This window comes from Melopsittacus undulatus, chromosome 3, assembly GCF_012275295.1.
Source record: "Melopsittacus undulatus isolate bMelUnd1 chromosome 3, bMelUnd1.mat.Z, whole genome shotgun sequence".
NCBI classification, from domain to species: Eukaryota; Metazoa; Chordata; class Aves; order Psittaciformes; family Psittaculidae; genus Melopsittacus; species Melopsittacus undulatus.
In genome coordinates, this window is record NC_047529.1 from 72577930 (window position 1) to 72603929 (window position 26000).

At 38.2% G+C, this 26000-nt stretch overlaps 1 protein-coding gene across 9 annotated transcripts; it reads right to left on the reverse strand.

Annotated features, from left to right (window-relative positions):
- Nucleotides 1-398: 398 nt before the first annotated feature.
- Nucleotides 399-25787, reverse strand: BCLAF1 (BCL2 associated transcription factor 1). 9 transcript variants are annotated; one of them, XM_031054090.2, is made up of 14 exons: nt 25651-25783; nt 19851-19989; nt 18719-18792; nt 16582-16705; nt 14808-15713; nt 12693-13364; nt 12413-12582; nt 9662-9767; nt 8682-8766; nt 7789-7964; nt 6491-6671; nt 2737-2883; nt 928-1137; nt 399-789 (listed from the first exon to the last, which is right to left on the reverse strand). In XM_031054090.2, the coding sequence occupies exons 4-14, from the start codon at nt 16683-16685 to the stop codon at nt 784-786; spliced, it is 2763 nt and encodes a 920-aa protein (XP_030909950.2). In that variant the 5' UTR covers nt 16686-16705; nt 18719-18792; nt 19851-19989; nt 25651-25783; the 3' UTR covers nt 399-783. The 9 variants fall into 9 exon arrangements, with proteins under 9 accessions (XP_030909950.2, XP_030909951.2, XP_030909952.2 ...); XM_031054091.2 differs by lacking the exon at nt 25651-25783 and adding an exon at nt 25176-25348; XM_031054092.2 differs by lacking the exon at nt 25651-25783 and adding an exon at nt 24754-24956.
- Between the last annotated feature and the right edge of the window lie 213 nt (nt 25788-26000).

A 26000-nucleotide genomic window follows, 5' to 3' on the forward strand; every position in this document is an offset into this window, starting at 1 on the left:
ATATTAGAAGCACACCTACTTAAAAATCAGTGTTGAAGAAAGTAAGTGTCACTTCTCACACCTTTTGCTAACTTAAGATTTACCACTGAATTTTAAGTTCAAATTTAAACTTGCTATCAAATGGAATACCAAAGAATGGTATTCCATTCCAGGGCACTGTAATGGAGCTCACACTTTACAGAATTGTTTAGTATATCTGAAGTATCTTTACTGATTCAGGTTTTCATTTATCTTGTTTTACCTTTTGAGAGATTTTTGTGGTGGGTTTTTTTGGCTTTTTTTTTTTTGCACAACTGTCTGTACTTATGCTATGACTGGATAACGACCCTTAAATACACTACTTACAAAGAGGCAACACAGAAGTAAGTAATCAGTTTATAAAAAATGCTGCTCCAAGATTTCAGGTGTGCAGAGCTGTAAGTTTACTTCAGAATAAAACACAGACATAGAGGAGAATCAAAACTTTTAGAGTTGTACTTGACCATGTATTTGGACAAAGCAGAATTACACTGCATATAACAAACAGTAAAATTTCTTAAAAGTTGTTACAAATATTTTACTTTCTACCTGTACGATCATTAACATAGTTTACTATATCAAGATTTTTTTTTCTAAAGGCTTAAAACAAAAACAATCCCTCTAAACTACTTTCCAACAGTAAAATTTAAGTAAAACGCTTACATTCATTTGACAACAAAAAAAACCCAAAAAACAAAAAACATGTTAAAAATGTTGGGTGGGTGGTGCAAGAGCTGCTCTTTCAGCTACAACTTTCTTCTAGGGTTATTCCTGTTGAAAGAAAGAAAACAGTCTTGTAAAATGTTAGTAACCCAAACTCCAAAACAGTTTAACATGACCCATCCCCCCATACACACGCAATTACCTGAGATACTGCAAGATAAATCTGCAATTCACTAAACAGTTTACCTTTTCCTCTTTGCGTCTGTCCTTTTCTTCATTATTCTCAATTGTTTCTTCTTCATCTTCCACAATTCCATCCCCTTGGTATTTGTCATGTGTCCACTTGGGACTGCTACCTGACTTTTTGAAGTTAAAACGCCCTCTGCCGCGCTGGAAAGTACCACGGCCTCTTCCTCTTTTGGCCCAGTAATCCACACCATCATCTCTGTCATCATGCTACAATAATATCAAAGAATAAAGTTAGAATAACTTTAAATGTACACACTTAAATGTTAGTACTCTATTACTAAATTTATACTATACATAGAAAGCAAACAAAAAACCCCCACAATTAAGAGAGCTTTTTAACAGTTCAGATCATAATAAATTGTTTTAAGAGCCCTTATTAGCTGTGGACCTACTCAACTGTTTGTGAGTACCAAATCAACCATTTGTCACTTCAGTCAGAATAAAGTAACTAGCTTTGAGAATAAAGTATTTGTGATTTTAAAGAAGAAAGCTCTAGGAATGTGCTAGGATTTCTTATTTTTAACGCAGAGATAGAATTCTTTATGCTTATTAAGGGAGGGTAACTGAAGGCAGTTTTCAGAAACCCCGCTTCACCTGCGCAACACAGGGAAATGAATTTTAAACTATTCACATCTGACATGAACACCATTTGAGTTTCTTGGGTTCATTAGCTTAAATTTTGCTATGTTGCTACCAAATATAAGCTTACATAGTTTGGTTAATCTTCTGACAATCATCCTATGCACTGCATGAACATTAGACAATTATTTTGTGTGAAAAAGGTTTATATTTAGAAGAGTGAGGTACACTTGCTTCAACATCTGCTCTTTTTACTTGTGATTTGGAAAGAAATCTGAACTATTAAACACATACCACACCTATATAAAGCAGTTTATTAATAATTACATGTTAAGAATAGTTAATGGGTGGCTTTTTATTAAAAACACATTTTTAGGTATAAGAAAAAAATTAATAGCTACAATTACTTGTTCTAGCTATCACAGAATTTCCGAATTAACAGATTATCAGATCTTTCTGGTTACAGATCAGAAATGTTTATGCAAATGTGGGGAGATGGAGGAGAACTCTTTGTACAAACACCCAAAAATTGTGACTGCATTATTTCTCGGATTAACTGTCAATATATGTGACAAGATATAATGCTTTAGAAGAGGGTCTAATCTTCCTTAACTGTTTTCCACAGTGAAACAATATTCTTAGAAATCTGCACTGTTAAGGAAATCACTGTAACAGAAGCTACCTGTTCAGCATACTACACTACTTACTGAGTGGTTACATCAACAGTCCTTCTTGCATAATCCAGATGAGGGAAAATGCAAAATAAGGTGATTTTTATGGCTATCATACTCAGTAACAGAAGGACTACTAATAACAGAGTCAGCCCACATACATCCACAAATATTATCAGCTTTTCCTAATCTTCCACTATTGCAGACTTCCAGACAAACTTAAGAGAAAACTTGAATGCCATATAGACATAAATCCATTAAAACACAGCACAAGCCTTTTTTCTTCAAAATTAAGTTTAGTAATTTTAATCTGAATCTGCCTTCTTCCCCAATCACTGATAAGGTTTTGGACATGAATTCTGTGTCAGGCCTCAGTTACTGCCACAGTCTGCTTTGAAACAACACAAAAGCTGCAGAACCAGGCACTCCCAACAACCCTGCTATCCTCACATTTATGTAACTGAAGTCCCTGTCTGTACATGCATGCTACTTCTACACTTGTAGAAAGTTTGAAAAAACAAAAGCATGCATAAGGTAATGAGCTCTCCACACCCACCAAGAAGTATTTCTTGCTTTTTGGGGTATATTCAGGATCCCATTCCTCTTCCTTCGGTCTCTTCTGAAAAGTAGTATTTGAGTTGCTGGGACCAGTATTTGTTCCAGCAAAGACTCCTCTGGCTCTTCCTCTGCCCCTAATTCGAAACTGATTAACCAAGATATCATTTAATCCATTTACATAAAACCACAAAGAAGAGTGCATGTTCTCTATTACTGAAAATAGCTTTCTGTGCTTAATTACAGTAACTGCAAGTGTAAAACCATTTTCAATTTGGTATGTTACCTTAATCTATTCAAGCATTCACTTTGAAATAATGATTCTATTCAACTTAATTGAAACACGAGTTCTTGACATAAACTGACCCACAACCACCAAAATGAAATTTCCTTTGGCTGCTGGTAAACCAGCGTGTTGCAACAAGGGTCAGAAGAAGCTTCTGAAGCTGTTCACAGACAAAAACAAACAGAAAAACTAGACTGAAAAAGGGAGAATACTGTCAGGGGGAAAAGAAATGTAATTTATGGAGTCAGTCTTATTGGTTACAAGGAAATGATTTTAGAATACATACAAACATCGCAGTTTTCAAATAAATATATCCACTTTGTGTTACTCATTTTCAACATTCAGAAATGTATGTTAGGCAAATAATATTTCAAATGAAAAATTTCTTTATTACAATCAACAGTATGTACTATACAGAGCAGAAATGCTTGAAGTGAAAAATAATGTCCTAACCTTTATAAGGAATTAGGAGGACTTCAAAATGCTACGCTGAAAAGTCTTACAGCAACAAAGAAAACACTCAACTCAGAATACACCAAGCAACATATACATTCCCCTCAGCATGTGTATTTTTAGCTTGCAGGAAGCATTAACTGAGAGTTTATATCCTCCACTCAAGGAGAGAACAAAGGTTAGGTTGGGAAGATAGACTGCTAAAAACCGCAGTTCCTACAGAACACGATTTCCATGAACAGTCTAGTTTGGGAAGACAGACTTGGAAGATAAGACTGCTAAAACCTGCAGTTCCTACAGAACACGATTTCTATAAACAGTCTAGTTAAACAGACAGAACTGTGACTTCAGAGTAAATTTACAAAATTATGACTGCAAATTAACTTCGTTTATTAAAAGTAAGTAGTTCCATAATGCCACAGCACTTCTACTGCTGAATTTATGATGGACAGTTTTAAAAGTACTCTGAAATCAGAGGCTAAAAATCAATCTGTAAAAGGCTCGTAAGACCTATCAAAAATGGGGTGTGGGGAGGGTGGGAGAGGGGAAGTGTCTAAGAACACCCAAAACCCTGCTTAGAAGATCAACTGGAAAGTGGCAGACTATCACCAAAAAGAAAACACCACTTGTGCAAGAGAGGAAATGTTACATGCTTTATTTCAAATAGCTTTGGAACTTTCACCAATTAGGGTACAATGAGAAGTATCATACTAGGGGGGAAAAAATGTAGAGATGAAATTGGCAGGATTTTTAAAAAAGAAGGGATGAGCATTTCCTGGTGTTAGGTCCTATGATCAGATTCCCTTCAAGGAAAATACCTACAGCTTTCTTCAACACTGTGTTGACACACTCCTCCCCACCAGGTCATGTTTCAGGCAAAGAACTACAGGATGTGAAGTCTACCATGTTATATTTATGGGCTTATTTACTGCAAAGACCATCACAAAAAAAAAAAAAAACATTTTATATAGGAAAAAACCTTTTATACAGAAAACAAAATTCTTTAGGAGCTGGAGTCTAATGACAGTGCCATTAGAAGATTCTATTTTATCCTTATTTCTGTGTTCCTACTTTAAAACTATTTATGTTTTATGTATAAGAAACCTAGAATTAAATACTATAAATCCAGCAGCAAGCGTTAGTGCAAAAATCTTTGCTGATTTAACATGAAACTGACAGCTTAGCTTAAAAGTCTCCTCTGTTGACCAAGTATATCAAGGCTTTCTGCTTTGGGAAGGATTCACAACTAGAACATTCTATCTACTCCAAAGGCAAAGCAGTATTTACTGTAATGCAGCCACTCTTAGCCTAAACTACAAACAAATTCCTACACTAGCTAGTCTGTGTATTTCAATACTACCCAGCCTGTATCCCTGAAGAGAACATCTGAGTAACTCAGCAGGTTGGCCTACCTAAGATTCTCCTGTCCAGGCACAGTTTGTTCAACAAGCTTATATGTGACCATGCATTCCCCATTAGGGAACATTAACCAGTTATTACATAGTCAGAACTGGCAGTCACCACTAGTTAAATTAGGAGTCTATTAAATTTCCAATTCATATCTACTTAAATTTCATGTAAAGTAGCATCTTCTTCCAAATGCATACAATCTGTTTTTTACAAGGCAGTAAGGCTTCCACCAATTATGAATTTTCTGACAAGAGAGGGGTTTTAAGCTCTACGTTGTTTAACTGAGTACCACTAGCTCATATACCTGCAGGCTACGCCTGGTATTGTCCTATTTGATGCCTATGCCATCCAAGGATTTATATATTTACGCCACACAGATGCTCCTTAGTATAATTTCATTGAAAAAAAAAATAACAAGACAGGAGAAAACACTGAATTTTTACTGTTAGAAATTTTGAATGTTTAATTTTCTTCTAAGTAGCTAAATCTTTTTAGTTGGGAGATTCAAACCCTAACTCAAGCATTGCACACCCCACATGCATTTCAGAAACCCTCGTGTAGTTCAAAAGTTTTTACACTACTACAAAAAAGTCAATGCATATTTATAGCTGTCAATGCCTTTTAGCATTATTTAGTGGTAATTACAGGCTACATGAAGGAAATACTACAAAAGTATAAAATTACTCCTACCCATTATAGAAGTCTATTTGGCAGATTTTCCACCACCCAAACACTGAACTTTGTTGTTGGGTTTTTTTTCCCATTTGTTTTGGTTCTCTAAGGGCTTCTTTTTCTTGAGTGTGTGAGTTATTTTGTATGTGTGTTTTGGTTTGGGGTTGGCTGGGGTTTTTTTTGGTGCAGGTTTGGTATTTTTAGGTTGGGTTTTTTTTTGTTTTGTTAAGTGGTCCTTATCTTTTCAAGGCTTCCTTTACTGAATCCTAGTCTTTCCTAGTACTTCTACATTTCTCAGTTAAATATCAGTAATTATGTTAATATGGAAGTTTTAACATTAAGATTTTTCTTAAGACTGTGTGGTCAATGTGTTACTTTCCAAATCACAATGCTAAAACACATTCCAGAGCTAAATTAATGAGCTTTTATGCTCACTGTGGCTACTCCAGACCAAAAAAACACTGGAAAAAAACATAACCCACAAGTATACCATCTCCTCTCCTCAATACAGATGGTTCAAAGTTGATGTACATTTTTAAATATATACCCTTCTCTACTTAACAGGTTGCAGGCATCACAAAGGAGGGCAAAACCAAACAAAGTGACATGGAAAGTGACAGAAGCTGCATGGAGTTAGAGGTAAGAGGCCACCAGATTTCATATTTACAGAAAGGTAATTTTTCAGACCCTGTTAGGAAACAACAATTATTAAAGTGCAAGGAAGAAGCAAGAAATAATTTTTCCCACCCTTAGCTAGGGTCTTTAGTGGCATGCTAATGTATTTGCACACCAATTAACTGCTACTGGGCGGTGCTGGGGGAAAAAAAAAAATCAAACCAAACAACTTTCCAGGTTTGGTATACCACATAAAGGATTTAAAGAATCACTGCTATGAAATTAGTCTAGCCTAAGTAAGAATAAGAGAGCAACTTACAAAGGTGCCTCTTGGCCTGTTAACTCCTGCAAAACCAGAGTATTCTTTTTGTTCATGGTGGGTTTTGAACTCTTCATCCCTTTCTTTCTTGCAATCCTTTTCTTCTCGAGAGCTGGATGAGGAAGAAGATGGGGAGGAAGATGGGGAGGACCGAGCACGGTCTTGATCTCTTTTTTGTTTACTGAAAAATAAAAAGATATACTGTGTGCTATTTTAAAAGTACTAGATAGTCTGTAACATGCTATACTAAAACAGTTCTCTTTTATGAAAAACTATCCCCCTTCTGGTTATAAAATCACATGTTACATACTTCAGGCATTAAGCTGCAGTATAGTTCCACTTTCCAGCCTCCACTTAATACATTCAAATGCACTAAATGTGTCTTATTGGTAGTGAGTTGGAAAGGAGCAGTCTGCAAACTGCAAATACAGCTTTTCTATGTTTTTATGCCATGGAGAGATTCTGTTACTTTTAAGATTTGCCTTTCTTCTGAGGCAAAAGACCAGAAGTTGAAGGCAGTTTTACAGTAACTTTACACAGTTTGGTTTGCACAATTGAGAAGATATGGTGTGGGCTTCCCTATCATAGATGGCTGTAGGGAATTAGCCAGTGGAAGATAATGTGGATACCAAAGTCAGAAAGTAAATGGGAAACAGAAAACATAAGTAAAATTCATTGCATATTCAGTACAAAGCAGGGGAAAACATTCCTACACCAAGACTTTTACTAACCCCATAGTGGTACTAATTTGACCCAAATTACAAGATTTTAATATTCTATTCAAAATAAGGTCATACCTGAAGTAACTCTTACCACTGCTACACAGTATCCACTGAGACAGGCTAGCATTTTTTTCTTAAGAGAGCCCACTGGCTTTAGATAAAAATAACAATTCCCCTTCTCACCCATATTAAAACTTAAGTATCAGTAAGATTCTCATACTCTGGGTGTTATGAGTTGAAAAAGTGCGGAATCAAGCATAACGAACCAAAGTTCTTACACAAACTGTTTATAGAAATGTACTGCATTGAAGTCCAACCTCCTGACGTAGCCTGGATAATAGGACAGATTAATTTGTCATTTTTTTTTCAGTGTTAGCTTGCTATTCCAAAGTTTTTGTCCTCATCCACCATAAGCCGTGTAAAAGACAGATAATACATATTTGCTGTAAAACAAATAATTTTAATTGTTTAAATTTAAATGTTCCATTATACATTGAAAATTGAAAGCAATTAAGCTTACAATTACAAAAGGCTAATTAGAAGCTAAAAACCTATAAACGGACTTCAAATATTTACCTGTCATCTTTGTAAGATTTGTAATCCTTGTAATCTTTGGGAGCTTTCTCCTGCTTTCTTGACCCACTGGATTCCCTGGAACCCTTTGAGTCTCCTCGTTCTTTACTTCGCTCTTTTCTACGTCGGTCAATGTCATGCCGAAGATCAGCAGAATCGCACCTTAATTTTTTATCTCCCTGTAAACAAATATGTATTTTGGAACAAAATTTTGAAATAAAACATCCAGAAGATGAGCTGAATGAAAAGGCAAGTTATGCATCTATTTTCAAAAAGGCATGACAGAATTTACCTATTTTTCAACAAACTCTTCAGCAGACAAACTGAGTTTAAGTGAACGCCTTTTACATGCAATGGTTAGATCTAAAAAAAAAAAAACAGCTAAAATTTTCAGTTTCAAACAAACATTCTCATCAAGCCAACGGGATATCTGATTTTTCATGCAGACAGACCGTAATACACGGTTTAGGAGAATGTTCAAGTATTCATTTCTTCTGATCAGTTGACTTAACAAGAGTACTAGCGCCTCTGTAATTCAACCATACTACATCATGACTCCAGTGCTTCCCCCCAGACCTTTTCTATTCTTTGTTCTTTGGCAGCTTAGTGCCACAAAAATGTTCAAGTTATGTCCAAGAAGAAAGATGGAAGAAGACTTGACCTTACATGCCATGTTATCAATATAGCAAAATCATGCTACATAAACTGGCTTCTTGGTAACAAGTTCTACTCAAAGGAAGGAAAAAAGATATGTTCTAAATGCAAGACAATAAAGACAATAAATAAAAATTATTTTTGCATTTTTATACACAAACACCAAGTTGAAGTTCAGATTTAAAGGGAAACAAAATACATTAAGTTTAGAAATACAGATGGGACTTTTACTTTGAACCTACTTTTTGACTTTCTTCTTTAAAGACTCTTTCTTCACCTGTTAAACGGGTATGCTTCCTCAGGGTGCTTGGAGAGATGTCAATCCTCCTAAATGTAAAATAAAAACAGTGTCTTGCCATGTGTGCACGTGACTGTTCATGGCCTCAGACATTTCTTTTCTACACAAAACTGAGAAACAAGCCATTTTTGCAGTAGAATTTCTTGCATGTAAAGATCCATCAGAATAAAAAAAGGAGACTAAAAAATAAAACCCTTGGTTCTGCTTTGTGTAAAATATGCTAAACACACAAACAGGCAGTTTGATTTTTCACATTTTAAGTACAGCTTTGAAGATGCAAGAAAAGTTTAATCAGTTATTTCAAAAGATCAGTGTATGCAGCCAGTTGAGACTCCCATAGCTGACATCAACACTATGGTAACTTGCTGTAAAGTCAAAATACTTAACCATTAAGGAAACTTGTGAAGTTGGATACTGAATATGGAGATAACATATCCTCACATGCAACACAAATGTAGTACTCTGCATCATAAAGCATGTTCAAAAACTACATCTGCATGCCTACCTTCTTATCTTTCAGGCTCTCAAGAGTTTTCAAAAAAACTGCTGTAAATTAATACACAAAAAACCCTAAAGTAGTATGAGATGGAACATTTCACACTGAAGAATAAAAGATGCTTGTACAGAGCTTCTTTTCATCTTCAAGATATATGCCCCTCAATTTGAGCACTGCATGTGAGAAAAGTAAATATACCCCGAATGAGATACACAGGTAGAGAACATGTCTGCTATATAGCCACAGATGAAGCCAGACTTGGCTCACACAAGTTGTTTTAGGGAAGGGGGTGTTGGTGGGGTTTTCTGATATTTGTATTTACACAGAAATTGCCATAAGGATTAGAAAATTTTTTTTGGGTTTCCAAAAGAAGTAATAGCAGACATTATCTGAAACACAAAGCATCTACATATGGAGTTAACATATACCTATGTATTTCTGGGCTCTTTTGCCGGGTGCAGTGTTCTTCAGTGGCTTTTTGATATGCAGTGAACCTCTCATTTAGGGTCATTCCAGCTGACTTGAAGTATTGCTCTGTTGGTTACAACAGAAAAAACACTGTTCCATTAGTTTAATTCAACTGACATGTATTTTACTCCTGACAAAGGCAAATAGCAGGCAAGAAACAAAGTATTTTCAATAAATTTATCAGGATAAGCAAATGTGGCGTTTTCCCTATTTTTACACATTCTGGAACTCAAACAAAATAACACTGCACAGCACCACTGCAACTCTACTTATAACTATGCCATGACTGTATCACATCTAATTCAAGCTAATTTACAGATTAAACTTGCATTTTCAATGATATTTTTCTTTCATGAAAGAGAAAGGAGCAATTTAACAGTAATACTTTGTCCATAAGAGAAAATGAAGTTATTTTGAATCATGAATACTTGAAGTACATTTTACTATTAATCTCATCTTTAACTTAAGTGTTTTCTCTCAATTATGCTTAAGTACTATATGCTTCAATAACTACACGAATGACCTAACAAGTCATTTCTTATAGGAATACAACTTCTTAATTTGAAGCTGTGATGATAAAACTATCCAAAACAATTAACACACCTATATGTAAATAAATTCATTTAAGCATCTGGCATCTTGGCAAACCTGACAACTTCTGACAAATTTTCTCCTTCCTTCAGAGACAGTTAAATTAGCAACAGCAAAACTCAAGTTTCTAAACCAGCTCAACAAATGTGTTTAAATGTAATATAGAAATACATAAAGTCATGAGCTATGAAATGTTACATATGAAGCAAGCTATCTGCTTAACAGGTCAACATACATCTGTATCAACTTACCGCCCAGCATCCAGTATTTTCTCATAACCAACCATTAAAACTTCAAACGGCCACTACAAGGGTAGTGCCTCAATCATAATTCCACCAAACACAGGAATTTGAGCTAGCAACTCTGTTTTTATGCCATTTTTGCCAGGAAGACAGAAGGTTCAACTTTGCCTGTTTGGCATCTGTATCTTTCAACAGCTATTTTACTTTTGTAACATGGATTTTGCCATTTCAAAACATATTCCAGGACCTAGTTACAATGAAAAAGAAAACATCACTGGGCATTTTCAGCTCTACATTAATAAAGAGCTGTTCAGACTGGTCGCATCACACCAACAATGAACATTACTTCCATTTGTCAAGAGTTACTAAAATCTGATCATAAATCACAATAAATTTGAAACTTAAAGAGAAGTTCTGCTTTCAAAAACAACTGTAACTGTACATATTAATAACTTTGACCAGACAGGTTGCTAAGCTGTTACATTTACCAGGTATTTAACATATTAAGAGTTTACAGAAAAACAGTCTATACTGTGTGATCAGTATATATGGTTTCAGGAAAATTACTTCACCTACACCCTACATATGTACCAGATAAGCAAAAACTTAAGAGAATCACTAGATTAAGTCTTAAATCTCTTTACATAAGGAAAATAGACGCTTTCAAAACAAACTCTAAACAGGTGTCCCAATAAGATTTTTTTCTCCATCTAATACCTTATCATGATCTATTGTTGCTATTACTTTCTTCTTTGTAAGTAATTCAAAATGTTGATCACGTGACCTTAGTAATCTGAATTTTGCCAACAAAACGAGACTTCCATTGGAATCATAGCTAAAGCATATTAAAAACAGTGCTTAGAGACAGATAAGCTGAAACTGGTCACTTAAATTTTTTCACATTCCCTCTTTGTATGGTGATATGGCAAAATTATTTTTTTTAAATTTAAAAATCCCAAGTTCTTCCATTATTATCCCAGTACATTAAACACAAGAACAAGACAACAGCCCAGTTAATACTATGGGGGAAAAAGCATTTAAGGAACTCTCCAGACACCCTCACTAAATTTTAAGGAATTATCAGTCTTTCTCATCAGAAAACTTTGACAAAATATGAGCACTAAAGGAAAAAGATCCACTTTGACAATCTGATTTTTGGAGTTAGGGTTGGGGTTTTTTTTGGTGATGGTGGTGGTTGGCTGAGGATTTTTTTGAGTTGCTTATACTAAGCAGCAGCCACTACTGATAAATCACAAATTAACTAGTGTATAATTCATTTTATGGAGGTTTATTTAGCCACTGCCAAGTTCGTGTAAGTGAAATTCGTGTCTCCAGCACTACAATATTGTCATAAAGGAATAAAATTAAACGTCACACTCTATTTTAGTATCATTTAGAGCACAATTTTTCTTAAATCTACTTGAGACAAAGAACCTGTTCTAGTAAGAATGAGCTCTAGAGTGCTCCAAAAGGAATGCCATTGTATTGACAGTGCAAAAGGCACCTGTCAATCCACACTACACCACTTAATATAAAGTTGCATGTAGAGCCACTAAAATAAAACTAAATAAGACTGATGTGATATGTTTAAAATACACTGCAAATATTCAAACTTCATATGCTACTTAGCTCAAAAACTTACCCAGAAATCCTGTATAACCACTATTATGCCTCTACACAGCTTGTGTTTTGTTGGAAGATTTTAATACTAGCTTCTGCAGCAATTATTTTTCTAATTATTTTTACGTGTACCTCAAAAGGAAGAAAATTTGACTACACCAACATTAAGAGACTGCTGAAATCTTCCTGTACTAGACTGCAAACAGGCTTAAATTAAGTTGTCAGACATGTATTCGGTACAACAAACTGAACACGTACCTTTGACATGATGAACCAACGACACAACGTGCTGAATAAATGACTCTGACGTGCTTTTGCTGGCCTGTGGCAACTTAATGTGGTCAAAGATGGATCGGAACTCTTGCTCCTTCTTGACGGAATGGACAAGTGTGCTAGCAAGCAGCCTGTCCTTAGTCAAGGAAGCAGGTCTAAAGGCATCAACAAGAGAGAAGCACACAAAAAGAAACCACTAGTTTAAATAAAAATGAATGACATTGCAGGCAGGTGGAGAACCACACTGTAAAGTGGAATAATTTACCTATTGGAATCATCAAGAGGTACCGGTGCCATTTTGAGTTTAACTTCAGGACGATGGGAGTCACTGGCTATCATTTTGATCCTAAGTGGGCTCTCCTCTCTGAAGGTGGATTTTTCTCTCGCATCCAGATTCTTGTGTAGAGGAGGACTGTAATCAAAGAGTTCTTTGAGCTTTTCAGACTTTACCTGCTCAGGTGACTGAGTTTCTTTCTTCATCATTTGTCTCTCAGAATTCTTGTCTTCTTCCTTGTGCTTATCTTTTGTTGCGCTAGGCCTTTCCACTACATAGCCAGTCTCCTTAGGCTTATAATTTTTCTCATCTCTAAATCCATCGTTCTCTCTATTGCCCTTGATTGGTATTTTAGATTTGTATTTGGCTCCTTCCTCCTCAGCATTCCGATGAGATGCAGTAGGAAAATTTTTACCCTGATCTGCCAGGACAGACTTTCTGAACTGTCTGTAATCCTCTGTCTCCTCAGTGTCCTCCCCTTCAGAGTCATTAAACTTTTCTTTCCCAGGCTCTTTATCAACAAAAAAATCTAAAGTTTCCTGTTCCTCCCATTCCCTTTCTCCCTCTGTCCTCCCTTTTTCTGATCCTCTTTCCTTCTGGGCCTCCTTCTCCCTGGTATTACCCCTATCAAGCAGGTATACTCTAGACTCTTCATCTGTGTACCTGTGGATAGCAAAGAAGAGACTGGTAACTCTGGATTGCATTCATTCCAGTTCACTTGCATTCCTCTTTTGTTTCAATCCCACACCAAGAAGAAGAAAATACATTCCTCTGAGCAATCCAACTTCAGCATGCAACACTTCGCACACCACTAACACTGTGCCCAGTGTCATCTATGTATTACTGGCGGCATTTGAAGAATATAACACCTTTCTGCAGAACACACAAATTCTCTGCTTGAGTTTATAAAAAAAGCTAGTGGTTGGTTCTTTCTTAATCATTTTCTCTTACAGCAGTCATTTTTTTTTTTCATCAAATTCAAATAAAATGCAGTAATTTAGACTGCAATTCTTTTTGTACTTCTTTTAGTGCAAAAGTTAAAGGAATACCAGTTCTTAAAAAGTTAATTATTTTAAAGATCCTGCACATTTCTAAAAGAATTCCAAAGTCTGACAGAGGCTTAATGCATTCACTATATTGTGTATAAGCAAAGAACCTTTAGAAGGCAGCTCTCCTAAGCACAGAAACACATCAATTAGTTCAGCCACTATATACTATTTTCACATATGTCTTAATACATTCACTGACTTTAGCACATCTAACCGAGAGGAAGTAATATTTTTGATCTTCTAAGCAATATATTTTTACATAATAAATCACTGGACAAATTCATTTAAAAAACTACAATCAAATCACAGTCACAGCTTTGCTCTGCCATTCATTTTATGAGAAATCCACTGAAGTACAAGTCACATTAGAAGGAACTGTAATGTCAGTACAATTGCTACAACTTTTAAAAATTACTACTGTATCAAACATTTTAAAAGAAAGTTGAAGAATTTTATGGTAACTGGAAAATATACACTGAATTTTAAATCTGTCATTCTTTCACATCAGTGGTATTCTTGGAACATAATTCTAAGACCTACCCTTTTCCGTAAGTAATACAAGCCAAGGCATCAAAGTTGCACCACACAATTAGCAATCAATGCTGTTTATGTTAACAAAGAAATCATTGTACCACATCTGCATTTTTAGACTTCCAAAAAATTTGCACTTCAAACTACACAATGCATTAAAATTTTAAAATACTTGAACAGAATTCTTTATCAAACAAGCAAGTCTGATGCACGTACTATTCCAATTAAGATTTTTCTTAGTAGTAAATGGAGCATAAGAAAATACACTGTAAAAGAAAAGCACGAACTAATTTTTCCTCAAGGATACATGCCCCTGTTTCCACTAGCTGACAGGCAAGAATTTGAAGCATCTTATAAGGAAAAGGCATGTTTCTAGCTAAATTCCAGACAGACTAAAATTAGTAGTATTTATTCCACAGTATTCCTTCCATATTGTGTTTTCCAAGGCACAGTAATGATCTTGCCTAAACTTTACAAAAGGGAGCACTATAAAAAGGCAACATTAAGTTTATAATTTAATTCTTACCTTTTCATAAACTTTCCACCTTTTGCAGTTTCCTGATCACCACCCTCAGGATAAAATGACCGTGCTCGAGCCTCCTCACGTGGAACACTCTGTGATGGGATTGTCTTTGCAGGGCTTCTCCTCGAAGGGATATGATGCAGTGGGCTATTCTGAGAAGGACTATAACGGCTAGAACCATTTCCAAGAGAACCAGAGCCAGACCTCTCAGGACTATGTTGAATGGAATGGGAATGTTGAGGTGTGTCCTTTGCTGAGTGCGCTGTACTAAGCAAAGGGGCATCAGAGCAAGATGAACTCTGACTAGGTGGGGTGGCAATTGAAGGACTATGGGGTGACCTTGGACTGTTATCATATGCTGAAAGGCCAGGCCAAATGTCGCCAGAAGCTGCTGATGATTTGTTAAAATCGTCAAGAGACTCTGATGGGTCATGTTCAAATGTATCTTTCTGTTCATCTTGTGATTTATTTTTCAAGGGGCTATCTTGCAAAGGAGCCCCTTCAGTTTTCTTTGCCTGCTTTTCCAGAGACGCACGTCTTTTGGAAGAGACAGGTGATTTACTGTATGGGGATGAAGAACGAGATGAAGAGGACCTTGGGGACCTGGAAGATCTGTAAGATCGACGAGATCTGCTCCGGGATCTCTGAGAAGACACAGACCTTCGTTTTGGACTTCTGGAACGTGAACGGCCCCGTCTAGGACTTCGGGAGTGTCTTCGGTTCCAGACAGGCCTATAACCTCCACGATGGTATCTACCACCTCCTCCTTGATAATACCCTCTACCTCTTCCTCTGTAACCATAGGGACGTCTCATTCCTCTAGTATTTCTGTAATCTCTGCGGTAATCTCTAGAATAAACACGATCCCTGCTGCGAGATCGTGAGTATGTCCTTGACCGAGACCTAGAACTAAAATTAAAAAGCAAACATTAATATCTGACAACTGGAGAGTTAAAAAAGAAAAAGCACCTTGACACTAAATGCTACATTTCTCAAATGCAAACAGAATGGTAAAGGAAGTGGACTAACAGTCTTAAGATAGCTTCTACAACCTATTTATTATTTCTCTCAAAGGATTATAATAAATGAATGAAAGTACCTACACTTTTAAGGACTGTGAAACTTAGACTTCAGCAACACATAATTAAGACATTACTAGCCTCAGTGGCCAGCTCTGCCATTTTATCAGACATTATCATCACTCTGGAGCACTGCATTCAGTTCCTCAACCACGATTCACAACCTGTAACATGAAGTTACATGACCGCCTGTTTAATGTGCCAGACTGTGGACAGCAGCTGAGGCAGCAGTAAACATTCAGTTCAGCCACTGCTTTTATGGAAGATGATAATGTCCACTAGTAAGAAAGATGAGGAAAAGGCTGGAGGCAACTAAGACAAGATACAGCAAAGTTTATCTGCTGAAACCTTAAGTTCTCCAGATCTGAAAAGCTGCATGAGAAATACAGAACAAATCACAGTGAATAATACTACAGAAAGAAAACAGGAAGTAAGAAGGAAGAACCAAACAAGCCACAAATCATGAAGAAGCATTAGCATTCTGAAATTATCTTGAGATACAGGAAAAGAGAATAAACAGCCAAGTATTAAACAATCAAAGTAATTGAAATTACATTCAAAGCAGAATTTATCTACTGCCTAAAACGAAGTAAAATCCCAGGCTCACTTTTGCTACAGCATCATGCAAATGAAAAATAATTTCCAGACGACAACTAATACACTAAACCATCTTTCCATGCAGCAAGACATCAACTTACCTGTATCTCTTTTTTCTAGAATGTGATCTGGATCTTGACCTAGAGCTGGAATGAGATCTGGACTTTGATCTTGAAGAATGTGATCTAGAGTTAGATCGACCCATTTTTCCCAGTAGATATACTCCTTACCAAAAGAAAGGGTGGTGAGGGGAAAGGGTGGAAAAAGGGAAGCAACTATTTAGAGTACATGTAAATCACAAATGAACAAAATTTTTATATCCTAAAATGAGGTTAGAGATATAACATTTCCTAAACCAAAGAACTTTGAAGACAATATGAACACATGGAAAGCTCAACCACATTTTAAACAATTTAACATAGCTACAGTCTATGTGGTTTGTCTGAAAAGATAAAAGTATAACAATAAAAGGTTTTCTAGATTTAATTGCAAACTGATCCTGCAGGAGAGGAAGCAACAAAAAAACCCCCAACATTTCTGCAAATTAAGGCAAGAAATAACAAGTCTGGACAATTACACGTTTTTATATATTTTAAATAAAATTCTTGCTGTTTGCTTTGTTTATAGCTTCCTTGCATTTCCAATGCACTTATCTTTATCTGAGAAGACTTCACAATCCTCTAAAATGTACCTTTTGCATAAGAAAAAAAAAAAAGCCCTGAAATGTTCTGTACAGCACTTTTTGGTCTGAGCCAGGGGTATTATTTCTCCTAACCACACATACTAAAGCTAATCACTCTGATCCAATTTTCCACCGGTCAATATGCCCACCCTACATCTTTCTACATTAACTTCACTTTTTAAACTACGTGTAAAATGAAGTATTTAAGAGCTACTTCAATAACATGACTTGCTACAGAACTCAACACTTTCAGCTTAAATTAAGCTATAAAAGCTACAATTGATTATAAAGCAATGAGTCTTAAAAGAAAATAAACTCATAATTTCTTCTTATGTACAGTCATGAAGTATTTAGAATTAGTGCTAACCATAAAAACATACAAACCTTTTCCTTTTCAGATCAGTGATTAAAAATGCCCAATTTAATTAATAAATATCTTTGACCCGTTATCATTTTCTTTTGAAACTGTCCAGCTTAAAAAAGCAAATAAAAAAAGCAGTCACATTAGACAACATGAATATAAACTGCGAATAAGTGACTACACAATTTCAGGCCTTTGTATGCTTAGCACCTCTAATCATTATAATTTCGTAATAATTAAAAAAGGGAAAACCAAACATTCAGCTTTTGTATTGCAAACAGGCATGAAAGCCTAAAATCACTGCACTGAGCTTTTATTTTCAATGCAATAAGCACTTTCTGTCACAATGTACTTTACATAATTGAAATGTCACCCAGGTAACAAGAAATATTATATAAGGACAAATAAACAGCATTGGAGCTTAATTTAAAGTTAAAAAAAATTCAGAGATTTTAGAAGCCTGTAAGAGAACCCAAAAGAAGCAAGCAGATCAATCTATCCCCTATCAGCTGGTCCCTCCTGCCCCAGATGACTTCCGCCACCACAGTAGCCCATGAGTTTGCATAGCCTCAAAGAGATGTAACCTCATGTGAAACTAACCCGGAAAAAAAAAAAAAAATTAACCTAAACTGTCTTTCCATTTAACTAAGAAAAAGTATTTACCTCAGAGAAGAGTAAGATGTTGAATTCTGTCTTTTACTGGCTTCTTCTATTAAAAAGCAAATTTGCATAACCTATACTCAGAAGATGGTTTCTAATTCATTGTGTTCAATTAAACTCACAGAAGACAGCTTATAATCTCTTATGGTTATCTACTCATAGGCAAGATAAATGTAAAGGCTTTAAACTGTTGCAAGACATGAGCATATGAATTTTCCAAGAGCAATACAAAAAACAGGTTTTTTGCTATTACAAGTAAATTTCAGGCCAAACTTCAGAGGTACAGTAAGTTTATAATGCAACCCAATCTTATCTTTAAAGGAAAATGGTTCTATTTTCCTTGTGTTGAACAATAATATTTATACATTTGCATTCTGCAAATATGTACATACTGTAACAGTTGACCTTTACAAGAGATAAGCTAAGTTCAGAAAGTTTTCTATATTGTAGCAAGCATAGATTTTAAGAAAACAATTCTCATTTTAATGGTTCGGTTCAATCAGAACATTTCAAAATACAATTAAGTTAATCTTACCTCAAACCGTCGGCTGGTGTCAATGAAGCAATTATTTCAAAGCTCTCTGTTTGTGCTTTCAGCAATATTGATCCCTACAGAACACATAAAAAAGAGGCTGTCAAAGATGTGAATTTTTACTAAAGGGCAGGTACTACCTTTTGTTTACATGGCTTAATCTGTTCATCCTTAAAAGACAACACATGAATTGGCAAATTTACTCCTGGACTCAGCGAAGCTCCATGTTAAAACTGGAGCAGTTCAAGAGCTAGCCACTGCCAAGGGGCAAATCCTACCTACTCCCCTTCCATACATGACTACTCCTTCGGCCTTGCTTGCAGGGCTGTACTACACATTATCCCCACCTCCACAACAGCCCTGACACCCTTCAGGTACTTGAGCGCGCAAGCTCTTGACACCCAGAAATTACTTTTATATGGCTAAGTTATAGAATTGGCCTAATGAAGGGCCAAATAAGTGCCAGAGCTGGATTACGGGGGAAAGAACAGCACACAGCCCAAAGAAGGGAGCAAAAAAGGACAGTGGCAAACTGTTAGAGCAGCTGGAACTCTAACATCCAGCTTCACAATAACTGGAGCTATCTTTTTTGAGGGGAAAAAAAAGAAAGAAAAAGAAAATGGAAAAAAAGGATGAGGACTTAGGACACCAGCACAAACTTTATCTTTAGGTTTCTTTCGCAACATTTATACTGGTACACCTTCTTGTGTGAAATGTGTACTTAAATAATCAACAACTTTTTTAAAAAGAAGTTCTTTCACCTGTATACAGAAATAAAGCATAACTGTAATAATGAAACTAGTCTCAAATGTACAGACTTTTCACTAGCCTCAACTTTTAATTACCTCAAATCCTTAAGACTATGCATACATTTGTAGCCTCACTCAGCATAAAGCAAACTTTCCAATTCCAGTAAAGCAACTCAGAATTTTGTTCCAGTTCAATAGAGATGAGAAGGATCTCCCAGAAATGCTTCAAGTCAACAATTTATTAATTAAAACCAAAGCTGCAAGGCATCCACTGCTCCTAAGTGACATTTTCACACTTGTTCATAGATGCTTTCAATGTTTTCTTAACCTAAAGGAAGAAATGTAGCACTTGTGTTCACAAACACTGCTTTCAGAAGTCCACTTACCATTCACTAGTAGTGACCAAGATATTTCCAATTTCTACAAAACATATGCCTTAATAAGATTAAGTTTCTACTTCTCATCATCAGCAAGCATGAGTCTCTGAAGGAGCACAGTAGTGTATCGGACCATTTCAGATCTTGTCTAGACAAAAGGTGAGATGGCATTAGCTAGCAAAAGTTAATTAAGGCATTCAGAAGTCTAGTACAGAAAAAGTACCATAAACTTCAGCTAAACAGAAGCTCAGTCTGAGATTTTAAATCAGTATTTACATCATCTCTACTTCTGACTTTTAAAAACAAGCTGTTGGTGTTAGCTGAAATCTAAAATCCTAACTTAGACAAGTCTTTAGATCTGAGGGATCTATAACAAGATAGTTACTTCACTTTTAAAACCTCTAGGCAAAAGACAGGATCTTAAACTAGCACAGCTTAACCTCCGTCAGTCAGTTCTGCAGTTTCAGGAATCTTTTCCATTGACTGGCAAAGGCAAGAAGTAGCCACACTTTTGTTGTGCGGTTTTTATTCCCCTTCAGCAGCCACTGGATACACCATGTTCAACACTGGCAGCTAGAATATATTTGCCACCCTTCTCATTCATTTTCTTTCCCCCCTTACAGAAAAGTATGGATATAACATTACAAAAAACCAGCAGCTTTGAATAGAAAACATTAACTATTGAGTAAAAAAGTCAACTACTTGTAGCCTTTATTTCCATTTAATTGAAATAGGTAAAAGTTTGACACACAAACCCCCCTTTTCCAAACTCTCGTATTTAGGAATAAAAATAAAAAACTACACAGCTGCTTTTCAAATAAAGGTTTGTCTGTATAAATGTTCTCACAACATGCAAAAATCTAAAATTTTGTTAGCCTCCATTAAAATTAATTTAGAAAATGGTACATATAGAAATACATAGGGATACAGCTCCTTTATAACAATAAGTTTCTACATGCTTCACTTTCACAAAAAAAAAATATACATTCTTTTGAAAGCATCACAACTACAAAATACTGTTTTATGGTGTCAAACAAAAATGACCTGCAGCCTCCTCCGTAGGCTCTCATGTTCACTGTCCATTTGGAGTGGCTACACCATGTCAAGTAAGGGTGCGAGTGGTAAAGGGCATTAAAAAAAAGATGACAGCACTACCACTGAGTATTTTTGAAAGAGGATCATGACCTCCAGGAACATGGTCTATGTCTGAAACACTACATGCTTTTCTGCAACACAAGCTGCTTTTCCCCATGCTTTCTGCCCTAAGCATGTGAAAGGCTTTTCCCATATTTAGGGCTTGGCTCTCATCCACTTCACCCCTGTGTTAGAAAATCTGAGTATTACAGAGGAAGCTGCTGTAGCTCCATATTACTTTAAACCAGAACAAGATGGCACTCCTAGCTTAACACTCCCACCTGTCCTATCCTTTGTTTCCTCCCATCCCTGATTATGATCTCCCTTATGCCAGGGCAAGTATTTCTCCAGCCACACAGTGCATCAGAAAAATATATGGACCACCTGGATAAGCTTCAATACAAATGATTTTTCTGATATAGTTTATGATGCAGTCCCAGAAATGCTTGGGCCAACACAGGGAAGCTGCAATACCATCCTTTTATCAATACTTACAAGTAGCTTAAAAACAAAACAAAACCCCAAGAACAAAAACCAACAACACACATCCCCTCCTCCCCTGTGCCCAAAGAACTAAACCTTAACATGGAAACCTAGACTTTATTAAGAAATGAGTAGTCCATTACCTGTCAGACAGTGAATCACATCACGACTAAAGAGTCAAGTTTCTTAACTAAATATCAAAATCTTTGGGTGCCTTTAATAAGGCTCAGACAATAAGTGTAATAAAAAGAAACCCAGCAAACAAAATACACAATAGAATAAGGTTTATCCCATCACAAGCAACACAATGAGAAAGTAAATGTCACTGTTAGCATTTGCTATGTTCAAAAGAAAAATGAAAACAAAGAAAACTTTCAAATTCCTTTTAAACATTATTTTTAGAGTCCTTTTTACACCACTGATGTTAAAGTTTTCTCAGAGTACAAAGACCACAGATTCAACTTATCTGTTAAGCCATTTTAAAAGTTCTACAACACATGGAAGTTTCTGAAGACGTTTCAGCACAGTCATACCCATTTACACTAGCAAAACACTGCTTCCTCTTAGCTTCATTATTTTAGCTATCCCTCAGTTATTTAGTAGTCCACATTTCTCTTGCTTAAGCATTAGTTGAAAGCTGTCAGAAAGATTAATACCAAAATCTTGTTAAAGTAATTCACAAGCTGTTGCCAAAATGAATTTTCATTCAAAGATTCAGGCTTCAAAAGTAAAAAGGATTACGCAATCAAGTTAAAACAAGAGGATAGAGCAGTGTTCACAAAATCCCCACAGAATTTGAATATTCTCTCATAATACACCTATGGAATTAAGGAAAGCCATTGATTGAAACAGCAGTGTAAGGCATCTGTTGAGAGCTTGTACATCTGCTATACTTTTTCATTCACCTTTTACCTCCCCCCTTTTTTTTAAAGCATTACAAACTTAACAGTGGCATACCACAAGTAGAATAGAATGCATTCTGTTAGTGACTGCAAACCCATGCAATTCAGATCAATAACTGAGAATCACACAGATACTAAAATGCCATCGCAAATATGCACAAACTATCTTGGAATCTACAAATAAGAGTTGGGAAGTGTATTTCCTCCCTATTTACATTCTTGCTCTTTATTATCTTCTTAATACCCACACAGCTACAAGGACAAAACAGACCCATTTAAAAACTGCAGCATGAAAAGTCAGCTGCAACAGTAAAATATCGAAAGGCCTTTTTTCCCCAATTCATTCATTTCTTTATAGAAAACAATATAAAATATTTGCAAATTAAGTCAAAACCCAGCATCTTAGTAGCAGTGAAATCAGCTCTGCAAAACCATCATATGATTGTTAGCTGCTCTTTTATGTAATACCAGTGCCAAACAAAAGCATGTTTCTCCTCTAACTAAAACCACAGAAATCAAAGTGGCTATTTCTAAGGATTCTGTCAATAAAAACAAAAAAAAAAGAGCATGCATTTGGATACACATTGCTTTGGGTTGCCATTCTTGTATTTATTTTGTTTTAAACACAGTGTTTTCAACTGCCCTTCACCTGCAGTTTCCAGGATCTCTTCACAACAAACTATGAGCACGCTGCAGAAAAGGCTATCTTCCCTCCCTCATCTGTTCCAAGACCCATAGTCATACAGGTGCTTGGTGAGCTGGGGCAGTCAACTGACCCAGAAGAAAATTACTCTCACTATTCTGGACAGAAAGACAAAGCTGACTCTTCAGCCACATCACCTGCCATATCCCCTTTACAAGGCTGCATGGAGGCCAGTGCCAGCACAATGGACAAGACAGCAATGCACTTTTTCAGACAAGCTTTGTGAGAAATGCTCACACAGATAAACTGAATACAGCTGTAATTTAAAGACTCACTTTCTTCAGTAGTTTCCTTCACCTATCTCCACTATTTGTAAACAAACCCCAAATGTTCTCTGGCATTCCTCAAAAACCTATGCCATAATCTCTCCTTGACAACCAGCCTGAAACTAATCCATCCAAATACATACACCAGAGCTTCCAAAAACAGCTCCATGCTGACCCTTCCTGAATTCCTACAATCACTCCGAGTTTTCTGCATCCTCAATGACAACAAGCCCTTCCCCGTGGTACATGCTTCCCCTTACTTCCCCCAATAAAGATTCCCTCAAGCCTTCACCTAAGGAACTGTTCCACACAGTCAGGCCTACTAAAGCCTTACTCAAGCCATGGGCCTAGTACTCAAGAAGATATATGTAACACATTAAACCTCTTCCTGCCATTCAGCACAGCCTGTCACTCAACATCAAAAGGGATGAGTGGGAAGAAGCAATTCCTTCTCTGCCTTCCACAACAAACCGCATGGAGTGCAACCTGGAGCCAGAGCCTTTACACCTTCATATTTCCCCCACTTTTGTCTAAAGCTATGAGATTATCAGAGAGGAGAGAGACAACAGCTAGGCAGCATTTTCCTGGAACCCCACACTCTTTGAACAAGCCTTCCCACACTGAGAACAACTATTCTAAGAGACATTTTCATATACTTGCAATAAACCAAACATTACTCATGCAGTGACTACTTGCAGTGTCAAGAACTCCTTTGTTTTGCATGCCCCCGCGTCCTTCTGTAGTAAAATTTAACTGCTAGCTTTGCGGCATCTCCTTATCTCCGAGATAAATAAGTGACAAGTTGTAATAACTAGGTAAAAGATAATCATAACACACAAAAAGAGAATCTGATTTTTAAAAGAAAATTAGAGGAAAAAAAGTAGTCTGTTTACAAAGCAAACGAAAAATCAAGAACAAGATCCTGCAAAGGTTGTATACTACAGCACGCTCAACACCGGGCACACAATAACCCCTTTCGGCAAGGGACAAAAAACCCACTCCAGCCCCTCACCGGCTATGCAGGCATTCCTAAACAGTAAGGTTGAGGCGCAGGGAGGGAACCCGGAGTACATCATTAAAGGCACAAGCGCCTGAACCGCAGTCATGCCCGAAGGGAAGTTCCTCCAACGAGCGTATAAAGGCTGATCCAGCACTGGGAAGCATCCTTTCACCCCAGCGCCGTTTCCCTGCCGGAGTCACACCCACGAGCATAACGGGGAGGTTTTGTTCCCATAACCATCGCTGCACGGCCATCTCCTCAGGCCTGTCTCCCGCAGAGAGGGCGGAAAGGTTCCCAACCTAGGCCGGCCGGGTGGAGGCCCAGCGGGGCAGGCCGCACCTTCCACCTCCCCCCTCCCGCGCCCGGCTTCCAGAAGCCGCGAACCAGCCCCACGGCTGGATCCCGCCGTCTCTTCCCTCTCTACCTTCGCTCCCCAGGGCACCGTCCAGGCCGACAGAGGAGCGACGCCGGCTCGGCCCGACTCCCGCAGAAGGCGGCAGCGGCAACCACGTCAGGGCGGTATCGACGGCCGCAAGACCCCTCCCCGGGGCAGCGGTTGTGCCCGTCGCCCCGGGGACTGGCGCGGCCACCACAGAGGAAGGAATGGCGGGGTGGGGGGGAACGGGACGCCGAGGATAATGGCTGCGGAGCGCCGAGGTCACGCGGCTGGGAAGGGCGGGACGGCGCGCAGGCACCGCGCGGCACAGGGGGAGGGGAGGCGGGAGACGCGACAGAGGGGTGTGGGGACTGCTCCCCCCGCCATCTCTGGCCTGCTCGGCCGCAGTTACGCACACCACCGTCCCGCAAAACCTCCCCGCGGTCCCGCCACCTCCGCCCCTTCCTCACCTGTCTGACGGAACTGCCGGCGGCCCCACTCCCTTACCGCGGCTCAGCGGCCATTTCCCGTCTCACCGGGGAAAAAGACGCGGGGCCCGAAGGGAAAAAGAAAAAACCACCATAGAGAGCGGGAGGTGGGCTGCCGCCGCGGGCCGTCACTTCCGCCCTGGGCGGGAAAACACCGACACCCCTCACCGCCCCAGCGCCATCTTGGTTTTGGGTAGCTGTCCGCAAGGAAGATGGCGGCACGCCGTGCTGATACTAAACGGCAGGTAGCCCCCCCTCCCCTCGCCCGTGCCCATGTCCCGGGGTGAGCGGAGGAGCCTTGCCCTACGTTCCGCGCCGAGGCTGCGCACTCCGTGCCCCGCCGGCTGCAGCTCGACTACTCCCGCAGTGCCACGAGTAAAGCTGTCGTCTTTTACTTTCTACAGACCCCATCAAAAAGTGATCCGAGGGGTCGGGCCCCCGGCCACAGTCCCGTTACCTGTGGGTTTGGATGCGCGTCCATCCACGAGAGCTGCTTGGGCGGGTTTGTCTGCACGGCGGGGCGCAGCGGGCGGACCACCGTCTAGCGGCATTGGCGCCAGGTGCTCCCGCGCGGCAGGAAGGAAAGCGCGTAACTGCGGCGCTTTACTGCAGCCGGTTTTGCGGCAGATGTGCGCTAATCACCCGGGTGCAGCACACTGGCGGTTGCTGTAGCACCGAGAAAGGGCAGCGGAGGGCTGTGGTCCGTCTGGTGCACAAAGGTGTTGGCTGAGAAATACGACACTCAAGCTAGGGCTTGAGTAACGCGAAGTGACGCTGCTCAAATTTTACACAGCTGCTTTATTTTTA

Coding starts and splice junctions, on each gene's coding strand:
- BCLAF1 (XM_005154760.4), bottom strand. CDS start 16,685: ATGGGTCGATCTAACTCTAGATCACATTCTTCAAGATCAAAGTCCAGA. Junction 15,714..16,581: donor TCTAGAAAAAAGAGATACAG/GTAAGTTGATGT, acceptor TTTTAATTTTAG/TTCTAGGTCTCGGTCAAGGA. Junction 7,965..8,681: donor TTAAAGAAGAAAGTCAAAAA/GTAGGTTCAAAG, acceptor ATTTGTTTACAG/GGAGATAAAAAATTAAGGTG.